Source organism: Neopsephotus bourkii, unplaced genomic scaffold, assembly GCF_033783945.1.
Source record: "Neopsephotus bourkii isolate Nb327-2 ecotype Australia unplaced genomic scaffold, CSIRO-AGI_Nbou_v1 NB_1831, whole genome shotgun sequence".
Lineage (NCBI taxonomy): Eukaryota > Metazoa > Chordata > Aves > Psittaciformes > Psittacidae > Neopsephotus > Neopsephotus bourkii.
In genome coordinates, this window is record NW_026902304.1 from 86554 (window position 1) to 111137 (window position 24584).

Genomic DNA, 24584 nt, shown 5'->3' on the forward strand with positions numbered 1-24584 from the left:
TTTGTTTTTTTTTTCCCTCCTCTGATCCAGTTATTGCCTAATCAGGAACAGCAATTACAACATAATGGAGAGGGGAAGCAAGGGAGAGAGAGAAATCCAGTTGCTGGCTATTCCTTTGTACACAAAAGTGTAATACCAAAATACTGTGACTTGCTATCTTTAGTAAGACTTCTTCCTGCTCAAGAAATAAAGAATTTTTCACGGCAATACTATAAAAGTCATCAAATAAAACTCTCAAAGGTTGTGCTGAATCTTAGAAAGCAGGCATTCTTTATTGTAGTGCTGGAGACATGGGGGATCCCTTCACCAAAGGAGTCTGGTGTTCTCAAAAGCAAGCATTATGTGACAGTAATACATACATATTCATTACTTTTCCCAGAAAAGTCTTGCAAAGGAGTGAAATCTGGTCTGTTTTTCTACCAGTGGATTATTTCACTAGTGGACTCACATGGATGACTCACCCAAGAGATGTTATTTGTTTAAAAACTGTTATATTGGGAACTAAAGCTCCTTTCCAGTTGGATGGCAAAATTTGTCTAGCTTTGTTACCACACAACCAGTATCACCTGGTTCCTTCAGGGACTGTCCGTCCTGTGGTCATTTCTCCTGTATCTATTGTGTTATTACATTTAGTATGATTTCCCATATAGTGTGGTTAAGGCAGTCAACACTTCCGATATCTCTAGGTGGGCTACATCATTGAAAACATTTCACTGGTTCTCCTGTGTTTAAGGTAGTGATTACCTGTTCATTTTCTTTTAATCTCTTTTTATACTCAATTGTAGTGTTCACCCAAAGGCGGTACCAAGACTTGTTAGCCTCAATAGGAATTCCAATTAGGAATTCCAAATAGGAAGACCATTACTTGAATGTTCAGGAAAACGAGTACATACCCAACAGTCAGATTTGTTTGCTCTCTTCATTGTTTCCTGAATCAAGATAAATGTCGATTTTGATTCATGGACCTTTTTGATTTCTCAGAGGTTGACCTACATTTGTTACACCTAGCAGCAGTGATAAGATTAAACAATACATGGTACCAGCTGTCAAAATGAAAAGGTTCAGATATAACTTTAGGTCACTGTCATGGTTTAAGCCCAGCCGGTAACTCAAAACCATGCAGCTGCTCGCTCACTCCCCCTTCTTCCTCCCCGCCCAACTCACAGAGGGATGGAGAGGAGAATCGAAAGAATGTAACTCCCATGGGTTGAGATAAGAACAGTCCAGTAACTAAGGTATAACACAAACCACTGCTGCTGCCACCAACGATAATAATAAGGAAAATAATAAGGGAAGAGAATACAACCACTCACAACCTGCCAGCTGATAACCAGCCTGACCTGAGCAGTCAGCTAGGCCTTCTGAGTAACTGCCCCCCAGTTTATATAGTGGATATGATGTGCTGTGGTATGGAATACCTCTTTGGCTAGTCCGGGTCAGGTGTCCTGTCTCTGCTTCCTCCTGGCTTCTCCTCCACCCTGGCATAGCATGAGACTCAGAAAATCCTTGGTCAGAGTAAACATTACTGAGGAGCAACTAAAAACATTGGTGTTATCAGTGCTGTTCCCAGGCTGAAAGTCAAAAACACAGCACTGCAGCAGCTACTAAGAAGGAGAAAAATGATTGCTACTGCTGAGCCCAGGACAGTGTCCACCCCTTATTCCATACCATTCTCGTCATGCTCATATCCCACATTTTTCAATATACCACCTCTCTTGTCTCATATATATCTCTCTATATACATATATATATGTACACACACACACAGAGAGAGAGATATCATTCCTTAGTGCATGGACCAATCCCTATAAAACTGCTGAGTTCATCCAGTTCACGATGACAGGTTCCATCTCTTGTAACAGTCTTTCAGAGCAGGAGAGAGGGTGTGCAGTGTTGGATTCTCGCCTGCTGACGATACCACAGAACTCATCTGGTTCTATCAAAGTTTATTCTTTGTTGGGATGATGGCTGGAGGGAAGTCAGGGCCAGTTGCTGGTGACCTGAAAACATCTAGCTGATGGGCTATGAAAGTGTTACATAGCAGGCAACAGCATACAACTGAGTTCATTGCCTGTTTTTCCCTAAAATCAAATCCCCTTGAGGTACACATCAGACTTCCCCATCTTCCCGCATTACCCACCAAGTATACCCAGGTCTCTGAGCAAAAGCAATCCCATGAGTGGGTTTGCCTTTACCTGAAGCAGGAATAACCCAGACTCTCTTCTCCAGCAAATTCTTCATGTGCACCACAGGAACTTTGTCCCCTTCTGGGGACAGCCCTGTTGACAGATCCTCTGGTGTTGACCAACCAGATGGCTTTTAGTTAAGTATGTATCCCAGTATCTGAAAGTCCCACCCATTGCTCTTAGTGTAGTTTTTAACAGCCCATTGTACTGTTCAATTTTCCCAAAGGCTGGTGCATGGTAGGGGATGTGATATACCCATTCAAGAATACGCTCTTTGGCCCAAGTGTCTATCAGGTTGTTCCAGAAATGAGTCCCATTCTCTGATTCAATTCTCTCTGGAGTGCCGTGTTGCCACAAGATTTGTTTCTCAAGGCCCAGGATAGCGTTCCGGGCAGTGGCGTGGGGCACAGAGTATGTTTCCAGCCATCCAGTGGTTGCCTCCACTATGGCAAGCACGTGGCGCCTGCCTTGGTGGGTTGGTGGGAGTGTGATATAATCAATCTGCCAGTCCTCCCCATATTTGTACTTCTGCCATCATCCTCCATACCAAACAGAATTAATCGTTCGGCTTGTTTAATTGCGGCACGTTTCACACTCATGAATAACCTGGGCAATAGTGTCCACTGTTAAATCCACCCCTTGATCATGGGCCCACCTGCATGTTGCATCTCTGCCCTGATGGCCTGAAGTGTCATGGGATCACTGGGCCAAAAATAATTCACCCTTATGTTGCCAAACTAAGTCCATCTGAGCCACTTCAATCAGCAGCTTTATCCACTTGTTGGTTGTTCTGGTGTTCCTCAGTGGAAACCAAACTCGTCTGCTTATCCATTGAGAAGAAGTGCTCTTGATGCTGGAGCAGTGAAACCAAGGTCCTTTTCCTTCAAGATTTACAGCAGTGTAAGATGTTAGTAGCACCTGGGAAACAGGAGAGGTGCCTGAGGACTGGAGGAAAGCAAATGTCACTCCAGTCTTCAAAAAGGGCAAGAAGGAGGACCCGGGTAACTATAGACCAGTCAGCTTCACCTCCATTCCTGGGAAACTGATGGAACACCTTATCCTTGGTGCCATCTTAAGGCATATCAAGGATAAGAGGGTTATGAGGGGCAGTCAACATGGCTTCACCAAGGGGAAGTCATGCTTGACCAATCTTGTAGCCTTTTATGAGGAAATAACACGGTGGATGGATGATGGCAGAGTGGTGGATGTGGTCTACCTTGACTTCAGCAAAGCGTTTGACACAGTCTCCCACAGCATCCTTGCAGCTAAATTGAGGAAGTGTGGTCTGGATGATCGGGTAGTGAGGTGGACTGTGAACTGGCTGAAGGAGAGAAGCCAGGGAGTTGTAGTCTATGGGGCAGAGTCTAGTTGGAGGCCTGTATCTAGTGGAGTGCCTCAAGGGTTGGTACTGGGATCAGTATTATTTAATATATTCATCAATGGTTTAGATGAGGGAATTAAGTGTACTATCAGCAAGTTTGCTGATGACACTAAGCTGGGAGGGGTGGCTGACACGCCAGAAGGCTGTGCTGCCATCCAGCGAGACCTGGACAGGCTGGAGAGTTGGGCAGGGAATAACTTGATGAAATATAACAAGGGAAAGTGTAGAGTCCTGCATCTGGGCAGGAACAACCCCAGGTTCCAGTATAGGTTGGGGAACAACCTGTTAGAGAGCAGTGTAGGGGAGAGGGACCTGAGGGTCCTAGTGGACGACAGGGTGACCATGAGCCGACACTGTGCCCTTGTGGCCAAGAAGGCCAGTGGCATCCTGGGGTGTATTAGAAGGGGAGTGGTTAGTAGGTCGAGAGAGGTCCTCCTTCCCCTCTACTCTGCCCTGGTGAGACCGCATCTGGAATATTGTGTCCAGTTCTGGGCCCCTCAGTTTAAGAAGGACAGGGACCTGCTGGAGAGAGTCCAGCGCAGGGCAGCTAAGATGATTAAGGGAGTGGAGCATCTCCCTTATGAGGAAAGACTGAGGGAGCTGGGTCTCTATAGTTTGGAGAAGAGGAGATTGAGGGGTGACCTTATTAGTGCATATAAATATATAAAGGGCGAGTGTCACGAGGATGGAGCCAGGCTCTTCTCAGTGGCAAACAATGATAGGACAAGGGGCAATGGGTACAAACTGGAAGACAAGAGGTTCACTTAAACTTGAGAAGAAACTTCTTCTCAGTGAGGGTGACAGAACACTGGAACAGGCTGCCCAGGGAGGTTGTGGAGTCTCCTTTTCTGGAGACATTCAAAACCCACCTGGACACGTTCCCGTGTAACCTTATCTAGGTGTTCCTGCTCCGGCAGGGGGATTGGACTAGATGATCTTTTGAGGTCCCTTCCAATCTCTAACATACTGTGATACTGTGTGATACTGTGATACCTAAAAAGGACCTTTCCACTACTCTTAATGGTTCTTCCAGCTGAAAAGGACGGGCTGGACCATCCAAGGCCAATGATTTATTTATCAAATCTAGTCTTGAAAGTTCCTGTAAAGTTTTTCCAGTTCAGATCCTGGGTTAAAGTCTAGTTTTAGTGGTTCTGCTTGCTTAGATTTCCCTGGAACTTCTCTGTCCCAAACTGTTGGAATCACAGCTGAACATGGCCTTTTGAGATTTTTACTCTCTTTATCGTTCTCTAATGCCAACACTAAGGAATCTGAGGAAGCTAAATGAATTCCGCACTTCTTTTGCCACTCTGGGTGATTTAAAAAACAGCATTAATTGTAACAAGGTATTGTAATTCAGTCTTCCACTCAAAGTTTGTTTCTCTCCATCATCTAATTTATATAGAGGCCACCATTGATTACAATATTCGATTAAATTTTTTAGAGTCACAACCCCTCCTGGGGGACCAACAATTTGTCTCCAATGAGTTAAAATACATCCTAATTGTATTACTTATACATACAATAGACTTCTTTACTTATACATACAAAAGACTTCTTTACAATACCACCTGAACTCAAACTTTTATTATCCATACCAACTTCAACAAATAATTCAAATAGCCAAAATTAACAAAACAACTTACCAAAACAATAACAAGTAATAATAACCTGAGAACTCAAAACCTACACAATACCAGGAGGACTTGAATCTCCCTTCCTCTGGGGACTCTAACCCCTGATTACCAAATCAAGTGGGACTCTAACCCACGAGCTTACACAAAACCCAAAATACCCAACTACTGCACAGTATTAAGCGGATGGGGCTGCCTAAAAGAATGCCTTTTGTACTTACCAGGGGTCTTACTTCAAGCTCTCAGGTCCGGGGATCAGGGTTCTCCCCAAGAAAATCCTCAGTGCCAGCTGGAGGTCCCATGATCCCAGAATCTGTCGAGATCTAGAAGCAGGGTCCCATCTGGGTCACCAAAATGATACCATAAAACTCATCAAATATAACTCTCCAAGGCTTGTGTTGAAATCTCAGAAAACAGGCATTCTTTACTGCAGTGCTGGAGACACCAGGGATCCCTCCACCAAACGCATCTGCTTGGTGTTCTCAAAAGCGGGTATTAAATGACAGCAATACATGCATATTCATCACATTTCTTGTGAAAGCCATGCATATTTAAATAATTCCTTGGAATGCATGAATATCTGCCAGTCTGGCGGTCTTTTTATTTGAGTTGGAGGGCGGTCCTTTTACAACCACCATTGTTATTTTTCTAGGTATTTTTCTTTATTTCACCCAAAGTAGAGCTTCCTTATTTGGTCATATTTGTTGTATCTTGCTCATGCAGACATAAACTAGGAACAATATTACATGTTGTTCCTCTTTTATCAATGTTTACCTGAGTTTGCTCAACAGGGCCAAGATTCTTTGTTCTATCTTGCTTACACAGGCAAATATTCTACTCGCAGTTAAACATTTCCTGTTATCTAAATTGCTGAGCACAGGATATACAAAAGACAGCTCAATTCATTATCTGCCAGGCTTAGCCTAGTCCATAAATATTAACCCTTTACGGTTTGAGTAAGTTGAGTATCGGTGGTTCCTTCTTGAGAATTCATCTTAGTGAAAATTAGTTTTCACTTTTAAATTTCATCTAACAGTTCAATGTGAGATGACCAAAGTACACAAGTATTAAACATACGGTTTGAAAACTTCAAAGCTAGTCTTAAAACATTCTTTGACACACGTTCAATCCCTTTCTTATTATTACTTTAAATGAGAGTAAGTCATGCTGCTAATCTCCAAGAGCTTGTAGCTTCCTAGCAGAATAATAGAATAGTTAGGGTCGGAAAGGACCTTAAGATTCAACCCCCCCTGCCATGGGCAGGGACACCTCACACTAAACCATCTCACCCAGGGCTTTGTCCAACCTGGCCTTGAACACCACCAGGGATGGAGCATTCACAACTTCCTTGGGCCACCCATTCCAATGCCTCAATACCCTTACAGTAAAGGATTTCCTCCTTATATCCAATCTAAACTTCCCCTATTTAAGTTTGAACCCGTTACCCTTTGTGCTATCACTACAGTCCCTAATGAAGAGTCCCTCCCCAGCATCCCAGTAGCACCCCCTTCAGATATGGAAAGCTGCTTTGGGGTCTCCACACAGCCTTCTCTTCTCCAGGCTGAACAGCCCCAACTTTCTCAGCCTGTCTTTATACGGGAAGTGCTCCAGACGCCTGATCATTCTCGTGGCCCTTCTCTGGACTTGTTCCAACAGTTCCATGTCCTTTTTATGTTGAGGACACCAGAACTATACACAACACTCCCAGTGAGGTCTCAGGAGAGCAGAATAAAGGGGCAGGATCACCCTCCTTTTGATGCAGCCCAGGGTACAGTTGACTTTCTGGGTTGTGAGTGCACACTGAAGCTGGCTCATGTTCATTTTCTCATCGACCAACACCCCCAAGTCATTCTCTGCAGGGCTGCTCTGAATCTCTTCTCTGTCCAACCTGTAGCTGTGCCTGGGATTGCCCCGACCCAGGTGTAGGACCTTGCACTTGGCATGGTTAAACTTCATGAGGCTGGCATCAGCCCACCTCACAAGCGTGTTAAGGTCCCTCTGGATGGCATTCCTTCCCTCCAGTGTAGCAACTGAGCCACACAGCTTGGTGTCATCGGCAAACTTGCTGAGGGCGCACTCAATCCCACTGTCCATGTCAGCGACGAAGATGTTGAACAAGACCGGTCCCAACACCGATCCCTGAGGGACACCACTCGTTACCAGTCTCCAGCCGGACATTGAGCCATTGACCACAACCCTTTGCGTGCGGCCATCCAGCCACTTCTTTATCCACCGAGTGGTCCATCTATCAAACTGATGTCTCTCCAATTTAGAGACAGGGATGTCATGTGGGACAGTGTCGAACGCTTTGCGCAAGTCCAGGTAGATGACATCAATTGCTCTACCCCTGTCCATCAGTTCCGTAGCCCCATCATAGAAGGCCACCAAATTGGTCAGGCAGGATTTCCCCTTAGTGAAGCCGTGCTGGCTGTCACCAAGCACCTTGTTTTTCATGTGCCTTAGCATGCCTTCCATGAGAATCTGCTCCACGATTTTGCCAGGCAAAGAGGTGAGACTGACTGGTCTGTAATTCCCCGGGTCATCCATTTTCCCCTTCTTGAAAATGGAAGCTATATAACCTTTTTCCAATCGTCAGGAACTTCAACTGACTGCCATGACTTTTCAAATATGATGGCCAGTGGCTTAGCAACCTCATTTGCCAGCTCCTTCAGGACCCACAGATGGATTTCATCAGGACCCATGGACTTGTGCACGTTCAGATTCTTAAGATGGTTTCAAACCAGATCATCTCCTACAGTGGGCTGAAGGTATTCATTCTCACAGTCCCTGCGTCTGCCTTCCAAGACTTGGGTGGTGCAATCAGAGCCTTTGCCAGTGAAGACTGAGGTAAAGAAGTCATTAAGAACCTCAGTATTCTCCAAATCCAGGCTAGCCAGTTCTCCTGATAGCTTCCTGAGGGGGCCTACATTGTCCCTAGTCTGTCTTTTATTCGCTACATACCTATAGAACCCCTCCTGTTACCTTTCACATCCCTAGCCAACTTTAATTCTAACTGGGCCTTAGCTTTCCTAACCTGGTCCCTAACTTCCCAGACAATATCCCTGTATTCTCCCCAGGCTGCCTGTCCTTGCTTCCACCTCTTAGAAGTCTCTTTTTTCCCCTCCAAGGTTCCTCAGCAACTCCTTATCCATCCATGGAGGCTTCCTGGGCTTCCTGTCCCATTGCCTTCTAGTTGGGATGCAACACTCCTGAGCTTGTAGCAGGTGATCCTTAAATATCAACTAACCGTCTTGGCCCCCCCTGCCCTCTAGGGCTATATCCCATGGTACCTTACTAAGCAGGTTCCTGAGAGGTCAAAGTCTGCTCTCTTGAAGTCCAGGGCAGTGAGCTTGCTGCACGCTCTTCTCATTGTCCTCAGGATCTAGAATTCGACCATCTCATGATCACTGCAACCAAGGCTGCCCTGAAGTGTTACATTTCCAACCAGCCCCTTCCTGTTGATGAACACAAGGTCAAGCACGGCACCTCTCCTTGTCAGCTCCTCTGTTACTTGGAGATGACATATAGATGACAGCAGTGCTAAACTACACTTTCATTCTTCCTGTCTCTCTCACTTGTACTCTACAGTTCACAGAATGCAAGTGCAGTCAGACTGACTGAATCTTGGTATGTGTGGTTCTCTCTCAATTAAAATTTCCATCTCACTGATCTTCGACATGTTGTCTGGGGTTCAGCAGTAGCAGTCATTTTTCTCCTTCTTGGTAGCTGGTGCAGTGCTGTGTTTTGACTTTCGGCCTGGGAACAGAGCTGATAACAACGATGTTTTGGTTTGGCCAAGGACTTTGTGAGCCTCATGCTCTGCCAGGGAGGAGGGGAAGCTGGGAGGAAGCAGAGACAGGACACCTGACCCAAACTGACCAAAGAGGTATTCCATACCACAGCACGTCATGCCCAGGAGGTAACTGGGTGTTACCCAGAAGGGCTAGGAAGACTGTGGGGTTGAAGGAGGTACGGGTCGGTGCTTGGTCGGGCTGGGGGGGGGGGGGGGGTGGGGTGTGAATTACTGGTCGGCTGGTGGTGAGGTGCTGTATTCTCTTTCCTTGTTATTTCCTTTATTGTTATTATTATTGGTGGTAGCAGTAGTGATTTGTGTTATATCTTAGTTACTGGACTGTTCTTATCTCAACCCGTGGGAGTTACATTCTTTTCGATTCTCCTCTCCCTCCATCCGGGAGTAGGGGGAGGGCAAGAAGGGGAGGAGTGAGTGAATGAGCTGTCTGGCTGGGTTTAAACCATGACACATGTACATTGCCAACATTGTAAAATAAACAAAGTAGTACTTAAACAGGGGAAGTTTAGATTGGATATAAGGAGGAAATTATTTACTGTTAGGGTGGTGAGGCACTGGAATGGGTTGCCCAGGGAGGTTGTGAATGCTCCATCCCTGGGAGTGCTCAAGGCCAGGTTGGATGAAGCCTTGGGTGAGACGGTTTAATGTGAGGTGTCCCTGCCCATGGCAGGGGCGTTGGAACTTGATGATCTTAAGGTCCTTTCCAACCATAACTATTCTATGATTCTATGATCTGTTCTAGATGACTTTAGAGCTGGCCGTTTGTCAAAATGCAGTTGGGGAAAATAAAACCAAAACACTTCATTAAATGTACATCAGTTATACCATGTGACAAATACAAGATGTACACAACCGCTATGAAAGTGAAGTGAGGCTAAAACATGCATTGTTCTTGTAAAACCCGGAGAGGCAAAAAGAAAAAAAATGTGCAAATGTGAGAAGGTCCCTTGTCTCAAGTCCCTTAACACAAGCACTTACACTTAAGTGATTACCAGACTACAGAATGTGAAGAACTAGGTAGGTACGATTTTATTTGCCTAAGCAAGTACACAAGAAAATGATTCAGACAGAAGTCTACTCATAGACATGGTTGTTTAAAGTACCAGTGTGAAGTCTGTACTGAGATGTAGTTATATGTTATGTATAAGCTAAGGGAGTATGTATGTCTGTAAAACTCCCAAGGCTGCTGGATGTCAGCCATTTCCTATTAATGAAGCTTGGGCTGGAGCTTGGTGAAGCCCATTTCGTCTGAATACATGTACATCCGCTAAAGCCTTTTCAGAAATCATCTTATCATATGAAAAGCGGAGTTCTTGCACTTGTAAGCAGTTCATAGAATCACAGCATAGTTTGAGTTGGAAGAGACCTTCAAAGCTCATCTAGCCCAACCCCTAACAGTACAAATAATAACTACAACTATGATGAAAAGGAAAAAGCTACAAAGGTGGGAAAATGCAGAAAAATGCATAGATTTTCAAGCAAAGTGCTACCCTTACTGCCATTTTTGGATTAAAAAAGAGTTCACATACACAGGTACCGAAGGATCAGTGACTAAGTATGTATCAATATAAATAAAGGCCGTAATATCCTGTACCAGTACTTAATGCCAGAGATGGATTCTAAATGCTTCTACTGTTCTTTAGTAGTTCAATTTCCACCCCATTTGGACTTGCCATAACCTTTGTAAACCGTCTTAGCTATTAATATTAAATAAGAGGTTAGTTTTGCTATATGTATATGTTAAAAGAAGTACACGATGTACATCTGACTCAGAACTGAACAAAGCTCAGTCATTACTTGCTCAGAAATTCTTTAACCAGGAGCCTGGGCTGGATATGAAAATATACATGCAGAACAAATTTCATTTTGGTGATGCTAAAGACTGTTGATGCTGCTATTTGGTAAATAGAATGTTTTTGAGTTTCCTGCTTCTCTTCTGTAGCAATGGGTTCTGAAGCATGCCTTCAGTGCGTGTTCATCCTTCAGCATGAGGAGGAAGAATCTAGTGATAACGCTTACCAGATCTCAGTTATGCCATCCACTCTTTCATCACAATGAGCAGTTTCCCTTTACTTCACCTTTGCATAACCTCTTGGTTTATAGCACATGACCTATGATCTTGATGAGCAATAACAACATGCCTCTAGGCAGCATTTCTTTGAAGATTTGGACTCTGAAGCTATCTACTTTGAATAGCCAAAAATAAAAATACACAAATGCATGACACTGGCAGCGCAGCTGCACCTGTTAGATACATTACATGATGCTGATGTAAGAAAATGTTGCTTTTTCAGTATATTTGAAAAATCATTTAATATGGTGATAGGGTACGGATCACTCACCAAACACTTGCTAAAAAAAAAGGGTAAAATGTGAAAGCAGAATGGAGGATGGACTGCAAAGTCCCAAACAGGTTATGACTCAACTCTCCCAAGAAATTAATGGAGTTAAAAGGTGTGGAATGTATTTCACCATGTTTCATTACTTCCCATCAAGTACAAAGAACCACTGTAAAACCCACAGGTCTCTTACTAACCTTTCAGTACCAGAGCACAATGAGAAACATACAACCTCAAGCTTATGCTCTACAGAAGATAGCAGAGTAATTTTTTGCATGGGAAAATTTCTGTGTTTTCTCCTCCAATTATTAATTTGATTTTAGCTAAATCCTTAAGAAAGCCAACAAGCAATAGAATCTACAGACACAACATATAAGCCAAAAAAATAAAGCCAGTGATGAAAATACTGCTTTTCCTTGACTGAAGGCAGCTTTTTAAGAAGACATGGAATTACAAATAAAGCATATTTGTGTCATATATACAAACCTCATACCAAGTGCCTTAGTAACTGTCCATGTACATTACGGTTTTATCAGCTGCTATTTACAGCCAAATAATTGTCTGCTTCCCTAGCTCTTCAGCCTTTATTCACAACTGCTCCTTCTCACAGACAAGCTCTGCACTTAGGAATTTAGAACAATACTCCAAGTTGCCCCCTCTGACCTCAGTGGAAAGGAGGGCTTGTTTGGCCACCCTCAGGCTGCTGGCGAAGGAAAACATACTCAGTCTGTGCAGTCACCAATGGCTGCCTATGGTTGACACAGTCAAGCTTTGCTTCCTGGTTCAGAGCAGCTCTTCCACAGAGTCTCAGCCAGCCACACCTGTGTGGCACTGACACAGAGCACATGAGGCACAAGCTTTATGGTGTGCGTTAGTAGACTGAGCCAGCATCCATCACAAACAGAGGCTGCCCCATCCCTCTGGCATGCATTCCTGACATGCTATGCCTGTGGCTGGCACTGACACTCCTGCGGTGCCCACCGTGATGCAGTTCAGGGAGATCAATCTGTAATTCTCTCCTGCTTCCAGACTGTGCTCAGGATGGTGCCAGTACCAGCACAGAAGAAGCAGGAGAACACAACTCAGCAAGTGAGGAACAGGATCGTTCCCATTCACTGACCCCCCACACTAGGCTGGTTTAGCCACCTTGTATAAACACTCAGGCAGGCTGGCAGGCAGGTAGGGCAGCATTGACCACGCACCAACACACTCTCAGGAGGGATAGTAATGTAAAGGTTTCTTTTTTAAAGGAACAAAAGGGACAGCAGAAGTGGGCCAGCTTTATAAGATATAATCTGGAATGGTTTGTTCTCTAGTTACTGTTATAACTGGCAACAAAAGCAGGGAAAGCAATCCTTTTAGGCAGGAATGTGAAGTAAATACTATCAGAAGGCCCTTTCAAGTAAAAAGCAATGGGAAAAGATGAGACATAAGGAACTAAGCCATCCCCTGATGGGTTTTCCTTTCCCAGGGAATAAACAGCAATTCTGCCCAGATGGCCCTGCTCATGAAGATAAGAAAATACTGCCAGACAGATAATATACCTAAAAAGTCGTAGGTCCCATCCCAAAACATCTGAAGTCTACGTAAGCTTAGGGTGCGTGTAAAACCATAACAATGACAACAAAAAACCCAAACAAAACAAAGGAAAAAAAAAAAAAAGAAAAAAGAGAAAACCCACCAAAATGACAACACACAGAGAAAGAAAAATCACAACCCCCCAAAAACCCCCACAATCCCTCCCTACAGCCCACCTCCCTCAAACAAAAAGAAAACAAAACAAGCAAAACAAAAACCACACAAAAAAAGAACCCACCTCAAAAGATGAAGAAAACACAAGGAGACAAGGTGAAATATCTACCTCTATGATTACATCTGCCTCCCCTTCATTAAAGGTAACAGGAGCCAAGTGCCCCAATAAAGGAATCAAAAGTCAAGAAATAAGGTATCAAAAGAAAAATAAAATTTATTGCGATCCAAGACTCCTGTGAACTTTGTTTTCTTAGGAAATAATAAACTGCCAGTTTTGTTGATAAAGCTACTGAAAGTGTTGAGTTCTTGGCCACAAAGCTGTCAGACCCAAGTGTAGTACCCACTAATATTATTTTCCTTTGTGGATAAAGGGAAAAATCTCAGATCCCTATCTCCATTAAACTTGGCAAAATGATTTAGTTGTAAACCATGCCAGAACAGAATATAATATTATCAGTTAAGATAAAAATTAACTCCACCTAGTTATATCTACATAACTAGGCAAAGTAAGCACAATAGCAAGTAACACTCACCACACACAGTACAGACGATTATAAATTTTAAACGTTTGCTTTCTCAGTTTCATTTAGAAATGCAAGATTAGTAAGGACCATCTCAGCAATGAAGTCCAACCTTGCAATAGTCAGTGAGACTTAACATTTCAGAAAACAGAGAAAGAAGAGATGAGAGGCCCCACACTGCTTCCATATCATCACAGGACAGTTAAAAGCCACCAAATACTTCAGAAAATGAACATATTTTCTCTGTTCCGTAAGAATAACAATGCCAAAACACCACAGCCTCAATAGACTGCGCGGCCTGGGGAAAATGTCCCTTTGCTACCAGTTCCTGTGGCACATGAATAGGTTCTCAAAGTGAACATTTCTACAGGCACACCCATCCAGCACCTCAACTCTTACAATGACTTACTCATACTTGACAGAAAACAGGAAATGGACCAAAGCCCAGAAGCCAATCTACATACCAGACTGAAAGTAGGGCTCCTCAAGTAACCTGTGAAAGCTTAGAAACACAGTATGAATTGCTCACAAATAAAGATATAGCGGAAATCAAGTATTTCCAGTACACTAGTCCAGTCACAGGCTAACTTAGCATTCTGTTTAAGCGAGAAGGGCACAAACAGAATGGTACTGCATGAAGCCATTCTTTTTTCCTTTCTAAAGGCTCACTCCTCTGTACAGGTCAGCAGAAAATTCAGTTGAACTGTATCTTTCAAAAAGGTTGCACACACAGTTATGGTTTACACTTACTGTGAAGTCTTCCAAATTTTGCATATATCCCCTATGTTTCTGACCACCCTGTAAGATACGTTTCTCTTTTAGGTAAGTGCAGGCAAGACCATCTAATCTTCATAACAAAGCTACTGACACCTGCAGGCAGGTGGTACTGGGGACTTTACTTTTGCGAAGAGTGGTACATCACTGCACTGCGAGGTCCCTGCTGATGGTGATCAATGCACACACATGGTCTGGGCAGCCCTGCAATGATGCTTCTTCCTCAACAGTATTGCCTCTTGAAGCCAAAACTGTCTGTGACATTTGCTTGTGTAATCAGGAGGGAATAAAGGGAAGGAAATAAAATGTAAAGCCCAAAAGAATAAGATTGCAGACCATCATGTGGATTACTCAATGTAGTGTTTTACAACAATCCTAACTAAACCATGTGAACTATTTTGGATTTGGGTAAAAGAACATAATACAAGACATTCTCCCCAACATCAATGTGTACCACAACCAGAAAAGCCCACCAAACTGCAACACACTAAAAATATAACACCTTTAATACAAAAGAATAAGATCCTCAAGGACTACAGTGTGTCTAGAAACCTTGACAGAGAAGGGTTAAACTGACCTAATATATCCACAATGACTGTATCCTTATCAGCTTCTTCCTTCCCCAGGACACTATCATGCAATCCTCTCCTTTAATTTTACAAGCTCAATCTTGACACAATTTAGCTTTCCTGTTCACACTGTCTTAATTTCAAAGACAAGTCCCACAAGTTCGCTCTCCTGGAGGCAAGCAGCCTCTCAGTTCCCAGCTTGCAGATTCATCTGTGAACACTCTAAATGTAAACCTAGTTTCTAAATTTTCTTTGTTTCCTCAAGCATTTTTGTTCTTCCAGTGTATTTAAAACCCACACCGCTGCAAGCTTTGTAGTGCAAAGCTAAATGTACCAAAGTCTTAAGTCTTCTCTCTCAAGAAGCTTCTTCCCACAGCTTCAGTGCCTTCACGTTTCTTCTTCATTTTAGAACAGAAAAGCAGCAATCTGTTTGAAATGAAGGGACAAGAGCTCTGGGTAACATGTAAAGGAGGATGTAGCAAGGTATTGCATGAGGATATGGCGAGATATGTGGCCCTACAATTCATCTCTTCTATTAGCCTGTTCCATAATTGCACCGAAGCCAACAGGAACATCACCAAACTGACCAAAACACTCAGGCTCCACTCTTTCTTTAGCACCCTTTAGGTAATGAGATCTCAGAGTTCAACAGCATTACCTGTATTAGACTGCTTGGCACAGGCCTTAGGAGAATCCAGTTCCCCTAAATTTCACACCATTTATGTGTGAATTTACTTCAAAATTCACTGCATAACAAAATAGTTTAGGCTTGCTTTAAGATCTCTGGGCTTTGTCCAGGCTTCTCTCAGCTTCCACATAGCTCTGCCATGAACTAGTGATGGTTAAGTTATATACAGTATATCTACTATACCGCATGGTAAGTCAATGAACACTTTTCAGGTTTGTGGATGATCCTCCTTCGTGTCACCTATCTTCCTGCAGTGCTGTCAAAACACAGTTTGAGAGACAACAGCTATTTGAGACAGAACTCCTACGCAAGTTACTGCCACCCAGGAAATAGAAACTACTGATCCACTGCTTTGACTGGCACCTTTTCCTTGGAATGTATAATTTTACTAACAAGTTGCACAGGTTTTCTAACCAAGCCAGTGAAAAACAGAAGGGCATTAAGCCATTAAGCACAGCTGTGGGTCTCACAGGAAACATACAATTTCCTACAAAAACTGACACACTTTTGAATATCTGTCAACAGCAACAATCATTTGTCAAGGTTACTCTAGAACCACTGCACCATTCATCATTCTTCTAATTTCTAGCTTAACTCCCTTATTGCTGGTTTATGTTCTTCACCTTTGTGGTAAAGTGAGTATCTTCGGCCCTGCTACATATTTGAGGTAGATTTATGGAGACAATCACAATCCCATGCAGGCTGAAACTTCACAGTGCTTTCAAATGATCCCAGTGTGCACTGCTGCCATAAATTAGACATAAGGTGTTTCTTCCCGCTCCCCTTTAACGGCACCACTGCATAAAACAAAACAAAAAGGAAACCCACGAAAACACACACCAGACGAAAGTAATACTTCTTTTAGCCAATAACAGCACAGGCTGAGCTTGGCACACAGCTCTCGTGAAAGGATGGCCTCAGCCTCCCTTTTCGTAAGCTAAAGGGGTCAGTTTCTGTTTGCTACGTACAGCTCCAGCACAGGAAATTACATACTGGAACATCTGGAAAGGGAGACAATGGGGAGGAAAAAAGAAATGCCAAACCCCTTCACTCCACAAAACACAGGAGGACAAAAAAGCAAAGCACAGAAAGACAGAATGGCAGTTTCAGCACATCCCTGTCAAAGAAGCTCCAGTACTAATTGTGCCTCGCTAAACCTGTCTAGAAGAGTAATCAAACATGAGCATTTTTACCCACTTCCTGATGAGTCTAGATTTACAAAGATTTGTGCATTTAAACTGAAGGCACAGAATAATCAGCAAGCTCTAGTTTTAATTACACTTCATTTTAAAAGACCTACAAAGCAGGCATTATTCTCCCCCAGAGTGAGAAATAAACTAAGCAGGACCAAGCAGTTACACCCAAAAAGTATCTGCACCTCTTGGGTTTTTCACAAAGCAAACCTCTCAGCTCATTTTATATGGCAGTAATTGTCATCAGTGGCACTGTATGGTGACAGCCTCTTGCAGCCTGTGCAATCAGCAGCTTGCAGGTTATTATGCATTTGTGAAAAGGAGGCATTTTGAGGCACGGCTGGGAGGTAAAGTGACTTAAGACATAGAAGAATAGTTCTTCCCACCACGCTTCCCAGTTAAGAGACCTTCTTTTTCAGTACCCACGCAACCACCAGGGCCAAGACTTGGAGACAAGCAGAGAATAACCAACTTCTCTTCTGAGAGTTAATAAGGCTAATACAACATTTACAAGGTTCACAAACAGCACAGAAAGGGCTCTTCACTGTAATCCAAATGTCAAAACTTTCAACTCAAAACCAAAAAAAAGGCATACAAAGACACCAACCAGGCTTCCTGCTCAAACAGTGGCTTGGTGGCTAATGCTTTCAGGGCTGCTTGCAAGGCCTTTGAAAAACTCATAAAATCCATTCAGTTTACTGTAATTAATTGTGTTCTATCAGAATTTACACACACATAGCTATAGAAGCAGCACGTTCCACGCATGCAGTATTTATTGTTGTGTATGTACAAATAATACAGGAAACAGTACTGCAGAGGTCTGCATCTTCTGCATATTCAGTACTTAGCCATTTTATCTCCATATAAGAGGGAAGGTTAACACATGCCTCTTAACAGAGCAGTGGAGATGAGGTTACAGCAAGAAAATAAAATAAAAAAAAAAAACAAACAGAAATTGGAAAATTCAGTGTATCACAATTAAAAATTTCTTACCTACATGCAATACTTCTAGCCTTACCAGATCATCTTTCACAGTGCTTCCCAACCCCCCCCCCCCGATGACTTCCTGACCTGGTAATTCCAAGGAAAAAATGTTACATTCTAATATTATTAAAGATGGTTGGCATGGGTTTCAAACATGACCATTTTGAAAGGAAGTGTGACCACAAAGGAATTTCACATCCTATACATATCACAATGGAGCTTGACAATACTCACACAAATTTAGTACGTTGGCTAGTTTATCAAGATTAGTTTAGAATGTCAAGCCTGAAAAGCACTCTGAAGTACAAATTCTAGTCATCCAAGTATTTTTTTGTTTTAATGTTTATACTTTTTTGCTGTTCTAAAAAGCAGTGTTTTTGAAAACTGATATGCGAATAACCAAAACCACATAAATGCATCTATATATATTCTGCCTACACAGTTCCTGTTTAGTACAGAAATCAGTTTCCAGCATCCAGGGGGAGGAAAAAAAAAAGAAAACCAAACCACAAAACCCCCACTCTCTTTTCACTCAACACTCAAAAGAAGGTAAAAGAACATTTTTCAGACTGTAAATACACATTTGCATGCTCTCTTATCAGCATCTTCAGCATGTTATCCTTTGCATTTTTCTCTCACAACTGATAAAGTGATTAGATACCTTAGACAGCAGGGTTAGCTTACTGTTTTTTACTGTGAGCATGTCTGCTTAGTGAGCTACAAGCAGAAACAGACTAGTTTTCAAAACTGCTGAAATTCATCATAGCTTTTATTCAACAACACAGAATCCTAGAATCCTAGAATCCCAGAATCATAGTTAGGGTTGGAAAGGACCTTAAGATCATCAAGTTCCAACCCCCCTGCCATGGGCAGGGACACCTCGCTCTAAACCATGTCACCCAAGGTCTCATCCAACCTGGACTTGAACACCACCAGGGATGGAGCATTCACAACCTCCTTGGGCAACCCATTCCAGTGCCTCACCATCCTAACAGGAAAGAATTTCCTCCTTATATTCAATCTAAACTTCCCCTGTTTAAGTTTGAACCCATTACCCCTTGTCCTATCACTGCAGTCCCTAATGAAGAGTCCGTCCCCAGCATCCCTATAGGCCCCCTTCAGATACTGGAAGGCTCCTATGAGGTCTCCATGCAGCCTTCTCTTCTCCAGGCTGAACAGCCCCAACTTTCTCAGCCTATCTTCAAGTTGCAGGTGTTTCCCTGATGAGTCCAGCAGATCTAAAAAAGCTTGAAGTTTAAGGGTATGATAACTCCCCCAACTTTTTGGATCAACAAGAATCTAAAAATTGCAAACCACAGTGCAATGCAAATACCATTCTTCAATTCCAAAGCTGTATCTTAATAATCTGTGTCTCTTTTAGGAAGCACGTGGAAGTTTATGCAAAAAAAAAAAAAACCCGAACAGGAGAGTGGGGGTGAAAGAGAAGGGAGCTGCTTGTAAAATCAAGATCTAAATCCCTTCAATTCACATAAATACGACACAGTATGTCATCAATAACATAGCTTTGTTTGAGTATGTCTCCCTATAATTATTTAAGCAATGATGCATTTCTCTCAGTGTGTAGCAACTCCCAAGTAAGGCTAATCATAGGAGGATTTTAAAAAAATAAATATTAGTATTTTGATTATTTGATCTATTTAAGCGCTTTACCCTCATGCTCACTGTGAGTGAGTCTGCACTTGTGGTGCAGGTTTTAGATACTGATAAACTTGAATTCCTGTCTTTTGGGTGGAACGGAGTAAAAGCACTGCAGCAGCGTGTTTGAAATGCACGGTCACATCACCTGCAACTGCAGGCAGAATTAAAATGAACAGCTTGAGTATATTTCTTGCCTTTTCACGATAATCTCCACCACCCCTTGAAATTTCATGGTTGGATAATTACTCAACACATCCGGAGGTAGCCTGCATCTGAACAATGCCAAGTAATAGGTATCACTCCAGATTTATAAGACAAAAAAGGTGTATGCAATGCAACGTAACACTGACCAAGAGCAGTGTCTTTGTATACATTCTACACTAAAGACAATATTTGATCCACAAGTTTCACACAAGACTCCCTTGGTAAGCTTAAGACAAACAAACCTGAACATTCACAACTGTGTTAGAAGAAATCATGTACAGGCAAGACAAGTAAGGGTGACCCTGTCAGGATTTACAATCTCTAGTGCCTTTATTTTCCTTTAGTCTCCCCAGGCACAAATCAAAACAAACCAAAAGAATGGAATAAAACTCAAACATTTTGGTAAAAGGATGAGAACCATTTATTACTCTTTTCTGTAAAAGCACTGTGAAATGCCAGAAAACTAAAAAGCGCATTTTCAGCCCAGGCACATTATCCCTTCTCCTTGTTTCCAACAACTCTAGTTCTTACCCAGTATTCAAACCTCCGTTACCAGTTTCAATCAAAAATTTCATTTACACAACCCATTTGCTTTCACCAGGACATCTTTTTTAGATCACTCTTATTAAAATGATTTTTTTATTCTCACTTCTGTCAGAAGTATTACAAAGTACTAAAGATTGCTTAATAATTTACAAGGGAAAACAGTGAAGATTATTAAAATTTCTGAGTATTTGCATCTTTGCTGAGCTTTCTCAGAAGGCAGGTTGGCCTAGAATTTCATGATCCATTCTTTCAAAACACATTCTGTCAAGAGAAACTTACCTGTTCATTTATTCACCTTGTTTGTTGCATGACTGCAGCAAGGCAAGAGGAAATAAAGGAATTCTTCCTAAGAAGGGGTGGGGAAGGCTGATTTTGCAAAATGGAACCTTTCATCATTGCTTAGCTCAAGTATTAAATCATGATGTGGGCTCCCAGATGAACAGAAGAAATTTTAAAGTAAAAGGTGTTTTTAGTATTCACAGCTTTCTGAGTTTTGAGCCTCAGTGTTGACACTTGCAACTACATTTGGATGCAAAAAGTAATGGTGAGAAACCTACATAAGGGGTAAAGGAGGAATAGAAACTCAAGGGATTTACAAGGCAGTACTCCAAGCAACCACAGTAATTTAAGCTTTAAAAGAAATTAAAAACACCACTAAAGTAAACCATACAACTATTCTAAGATTTGCTTACTCTTACAGTTTTATGGCAACACCTCACAGTGAAATAATCTCTTCTTTTTTTTCCTTTTTGTTATAAATGATGCTGAAGTGAAAGCTTTGGCCCTTCTAAATAACTGCATTTCACTTTTAACGCAAAATCCCTGTCAAACACTTTGCAATGTTTTACCACCCACTGGCATTTTCTCATGAAAGTAGATAAAATTGATAAGGTTCTTGGTTATCTTCACTTTTTTCAAGGAAGAGAGAAGAGTTTAAAGTTCTTTAAGATTCTTAAAATATTATAAGTTTAAACTGCATGCCAACCTTATATAGCACCGAGATCAAGAACAATCTCAGTACCCTAATAACATGTTTATAACAGACCACATTAATATACCATTTTTTTACTACATTCCTCTTAGTATTCTGCCAACTTGAAAAACACTTTTTTTTTCTGTATTATATTACTCAGTGTTTGCACTTCCCCATTCTGTAAAAATGACAGACTTGGTCTTCGGTGCTGTGTTCTGGAGCCAACATGTGACTTCCAAAGGGTGTCTGTTTGGAAAAATACCCATGTATTTCAGCATTTATTATGTGAGTGGCCTAAGGCAATTGCTCTCTTTTATAAATAGGTATTGGGGACCTAACATTGCATTGACACTTTCTCTTTAAAATAAATACGAGAGAGATTACACAAACCTTAACACCTTCTAAACTAGAATACTGACATCGTCTTCTCCCTGAAGAACCTTAAGAAAACAGGGCAATTTCTAGATGTGTCTTTATTTTCTTCTGCAAAGTAAACCATGTGTGTGTCTGTAAGCACAAGCATAGTTTTATTTTTAAGAGCCCAGACACCTAAAACTAAATTTCAGTTCAGAATGCACTTCATGCATTCTTGCCAAGAATGGAAATTAAATCGAACAATTTTTTGTGTCCTAGCAAAATATTTAGGCCTCACAACCTAAACTATGGCTTGGCACGATAACATGTCTTTCTAACATGATATCCAATAAGTTAATATGACTTCACTGTCCTACTAACGTATTAACATGGACTGTCATTCTAGACGTATAAAAAGCCAACCCAGAACACAACGTGAAAGTATGTATTTATCATGTACCTGTACAAGTCACGGCAACAAACTTGTACATAAGTAGGGTGAAGGTTATTTTAAATACAGTCCAATGAAGTTTCCAATAATGTAGGGGTTTTCTGTTTATTTGGTAGGGTTGGGTTTTTTTTTAAGAAAAAATGTTGTATTTTGAAGTTCCTGCCCATGCCAGTATTTCGTTTACAACATTTGTTATTACTTGTCCCTTCACTGGAAAGGTACACACAGGCACACACACATGATCATCTGCATGTTGTCATGTACACTGCCCTGTGGTAATTAAACACTGATCCTCAGCTTTGAAATTGCCGAGATGAACACTACAAAAAGATTCCACCATACTGATGTGCTAAAATGCCACTGAGTTCCCTCTGAAAGAAGGGGAAAGGAAGATGAAAAGGAGACTTGCACATAACATAATTCAGTGTTAAACTAACAGTTCTGAAACACAGAAGGCACTGAGGAAACAAGGCATCACTAACAGCATGGACTCGGAGGAGATCTCTACACAGCATTCAAGCATCATAGCTCAGGCAGGCAACGCTTCATCTGCAGCGCGCTGCTCACCTCCCCTCATCCGACTTCCAGCTTAACAGGGATACCCAGAAAGTGATCTCCACCGCACGGATGAAAAGCAATTTATCTCACTTCTTTAATCGTCTTATTAAAGCGAAACCAATAGATATGGAGCCCCTCACTACACACACACCACCAACTCCCGTGCTACAAACCCACCACGTTTTCAGCTACGCGCCGGGCTAGCAGCAGCCAGCCGTACATTTCGCAGCTTACCCCGCACAGTATCCCGACGAGCACCAAGCAGAGACGGTACCACCGAAGAACTGCCCGGCTCCAAACCCACATCAGACCTCTATTACAAGCGCAAACGCGCTGTAGCTTAAAACCCCACTCCCCTTTCTCAGAAGGGGCATCTCCCGTCAGGACTGAAAGGCGGCGCGGGGGCTTTTCAGGCGGCTTGAGCAGCGCCTGCCCTGGCCCCTCCGCGCTCAGCGGCCCCGGCCCGCACCCACCTGCCGAGGTCCTCGCCCGTCTCGTAGTGCTCCTCCAGGTTCTCCTGTCTGAACACCGTCATGATCGCCGCCTCGCCTTCAGCCCGCTCTGCTCCGCGCCCTCATCACCAGCGCCCCGGAGCCGCCGGAGCCGCCCCGCCCTCAGCTACGCGCCCTGCGGAAGAGCGCGGCGCTGGGTGAACTCTCCTGCCCGCGGCGGGGCGGTGTCCCTCCCGGCGCCGGGGCCGCCCCCCGCCCGCCCCAGCCCCGCCCCGCCCCGGAGGAAGCGGCACCCAGGGCCGGAGGACGCCTCCCCTGCCCCGGCTCCTGCCCCTGCCCTGGCGGTGGGAGAAGAAAGGGGCTCCCGGAGCCCCGCCCCTCCTCCAGCAGCCGCACCTCCGCCCAGCCGCCGGCGCCCGGCTGCATTCCTCCGTGGCTCTGTTGCCGGGTCAATTGGGATGTGCCGCCGGACCTGCGGCAGGAGCCCACCGGCGTCCCCGTACCTATCTGTACCCTGCTCAGGGCGAGGGCAGGAGGGTGAGGGTGAGGCTGGGGGATCCGCTCCCCACCGCCGGGCAGTGACTGCCGGGGCCGGGCCACGCGCCTCCTCCACCGCCCACTCGCTCTCCTCTCACCCGCTGCCGCCGCTGCTCCCCGGCCCCTCCGCGCCCCGGGAGGCGGTGCCAGCGCTCGCGGCCGGAGCGCCAATGGGAGGCTTTCCACCGCACCCCCACTCCCGCCCCTCGCGGAGGCCTGGCCCCCTCTGCCGCCGGGGCAGCATGGCCAGGTGCGACCCGTCCCGCCCCGCTCCGCCCGGCGCGATACAGCTCGACCCCCCGGGTGAGCCCGTGGCGCCGTGTCCAGACCGAGCGCGGGCCTCGTCCCCGCCCGGCGCGCCACGGCGCGGCTCGGCTCGGCTCGGCTCTGCGGTGGTTCCCGGCGCGGCCATTGTGTGCGCTCCCACTAGCCGCGCCCGCCGCAACCCCGCGCCTCACTCCCGACTCCGCCACCCCTCTGGGAGCCCGCGCCTCCGCCCCGGGCAGGGTGAAGCGGGGCTGGGGGCAGCCGGGGTCTCGCAGTCGCTGCCTTCCGGCCACCACCGCCTGCACCCTGCTCTACCACAGCCGCGGTCCCCGTGGGGCAAAGCGGGGCGGTGCCGGGGGGGGGGGGGCGGCACTGCATCCCCTGCGGCAGGGATCTCCAGGCCCTCCAGCAGCGGCGGAAGCAGAGTTTGGGCACCGCTGGCGCGTCTCGGCTCCTCACAAAGGAAGCATGGAGTACCGTGTACAGGTAGTCTCTTACCAGCAGGAAACAACAGGGAGCTTTTTTTAATACAAAGCGTATTGAGTTGTCTCTGCGGAGTGTTGTACCTTGCATCTGGCATTTGTTAAACGTCTCCTGTCTTCCCATGTGCTGCTGCTCAGGTTCAGCTTTCCCAGCGCGTGTTGTTTCCTGTGGTGTATTGGTCCTATGCCAAGCTGTTGTTTTCCGAGTTGCTCTTTCCTCTCATCCCTGGTGTTCAGCCTCGAGTCAGTGCATAATGTCAGATAACTCAACA

The 24584-nt window shown here is 44.2% G+C and overlaps 1 protein-coding gene across 2 annotated transcripts in view; it reads right to left on the bottom strand.

Moving 5' to 3' along the window:
• Window positions 1–23311, bottom strand: part of DAPK1 (death associated protein kinase 1) — a 96572-nt gene extending 73261 nt beyond the window's left edge. The window contains exon 1 of one of the 2 annotated variants that reach the window (XM_061343945.1): window positions 23048–23311. In XM_061343945.1, the coding sequence (XP_061199929.1) occupies window positions 23048–23109 (62 nt within the window). In that variant the 5' untranslated portion in view covers window positions 23110–23311. The remainder of the gene's footprint in view (window positions 1–23047) is intronic. The other variant, XM_061343944.1, reaches the window with a different exon arrangement.
• Window positions 23312–24584: the final 1273 nt, after the last annotated feature.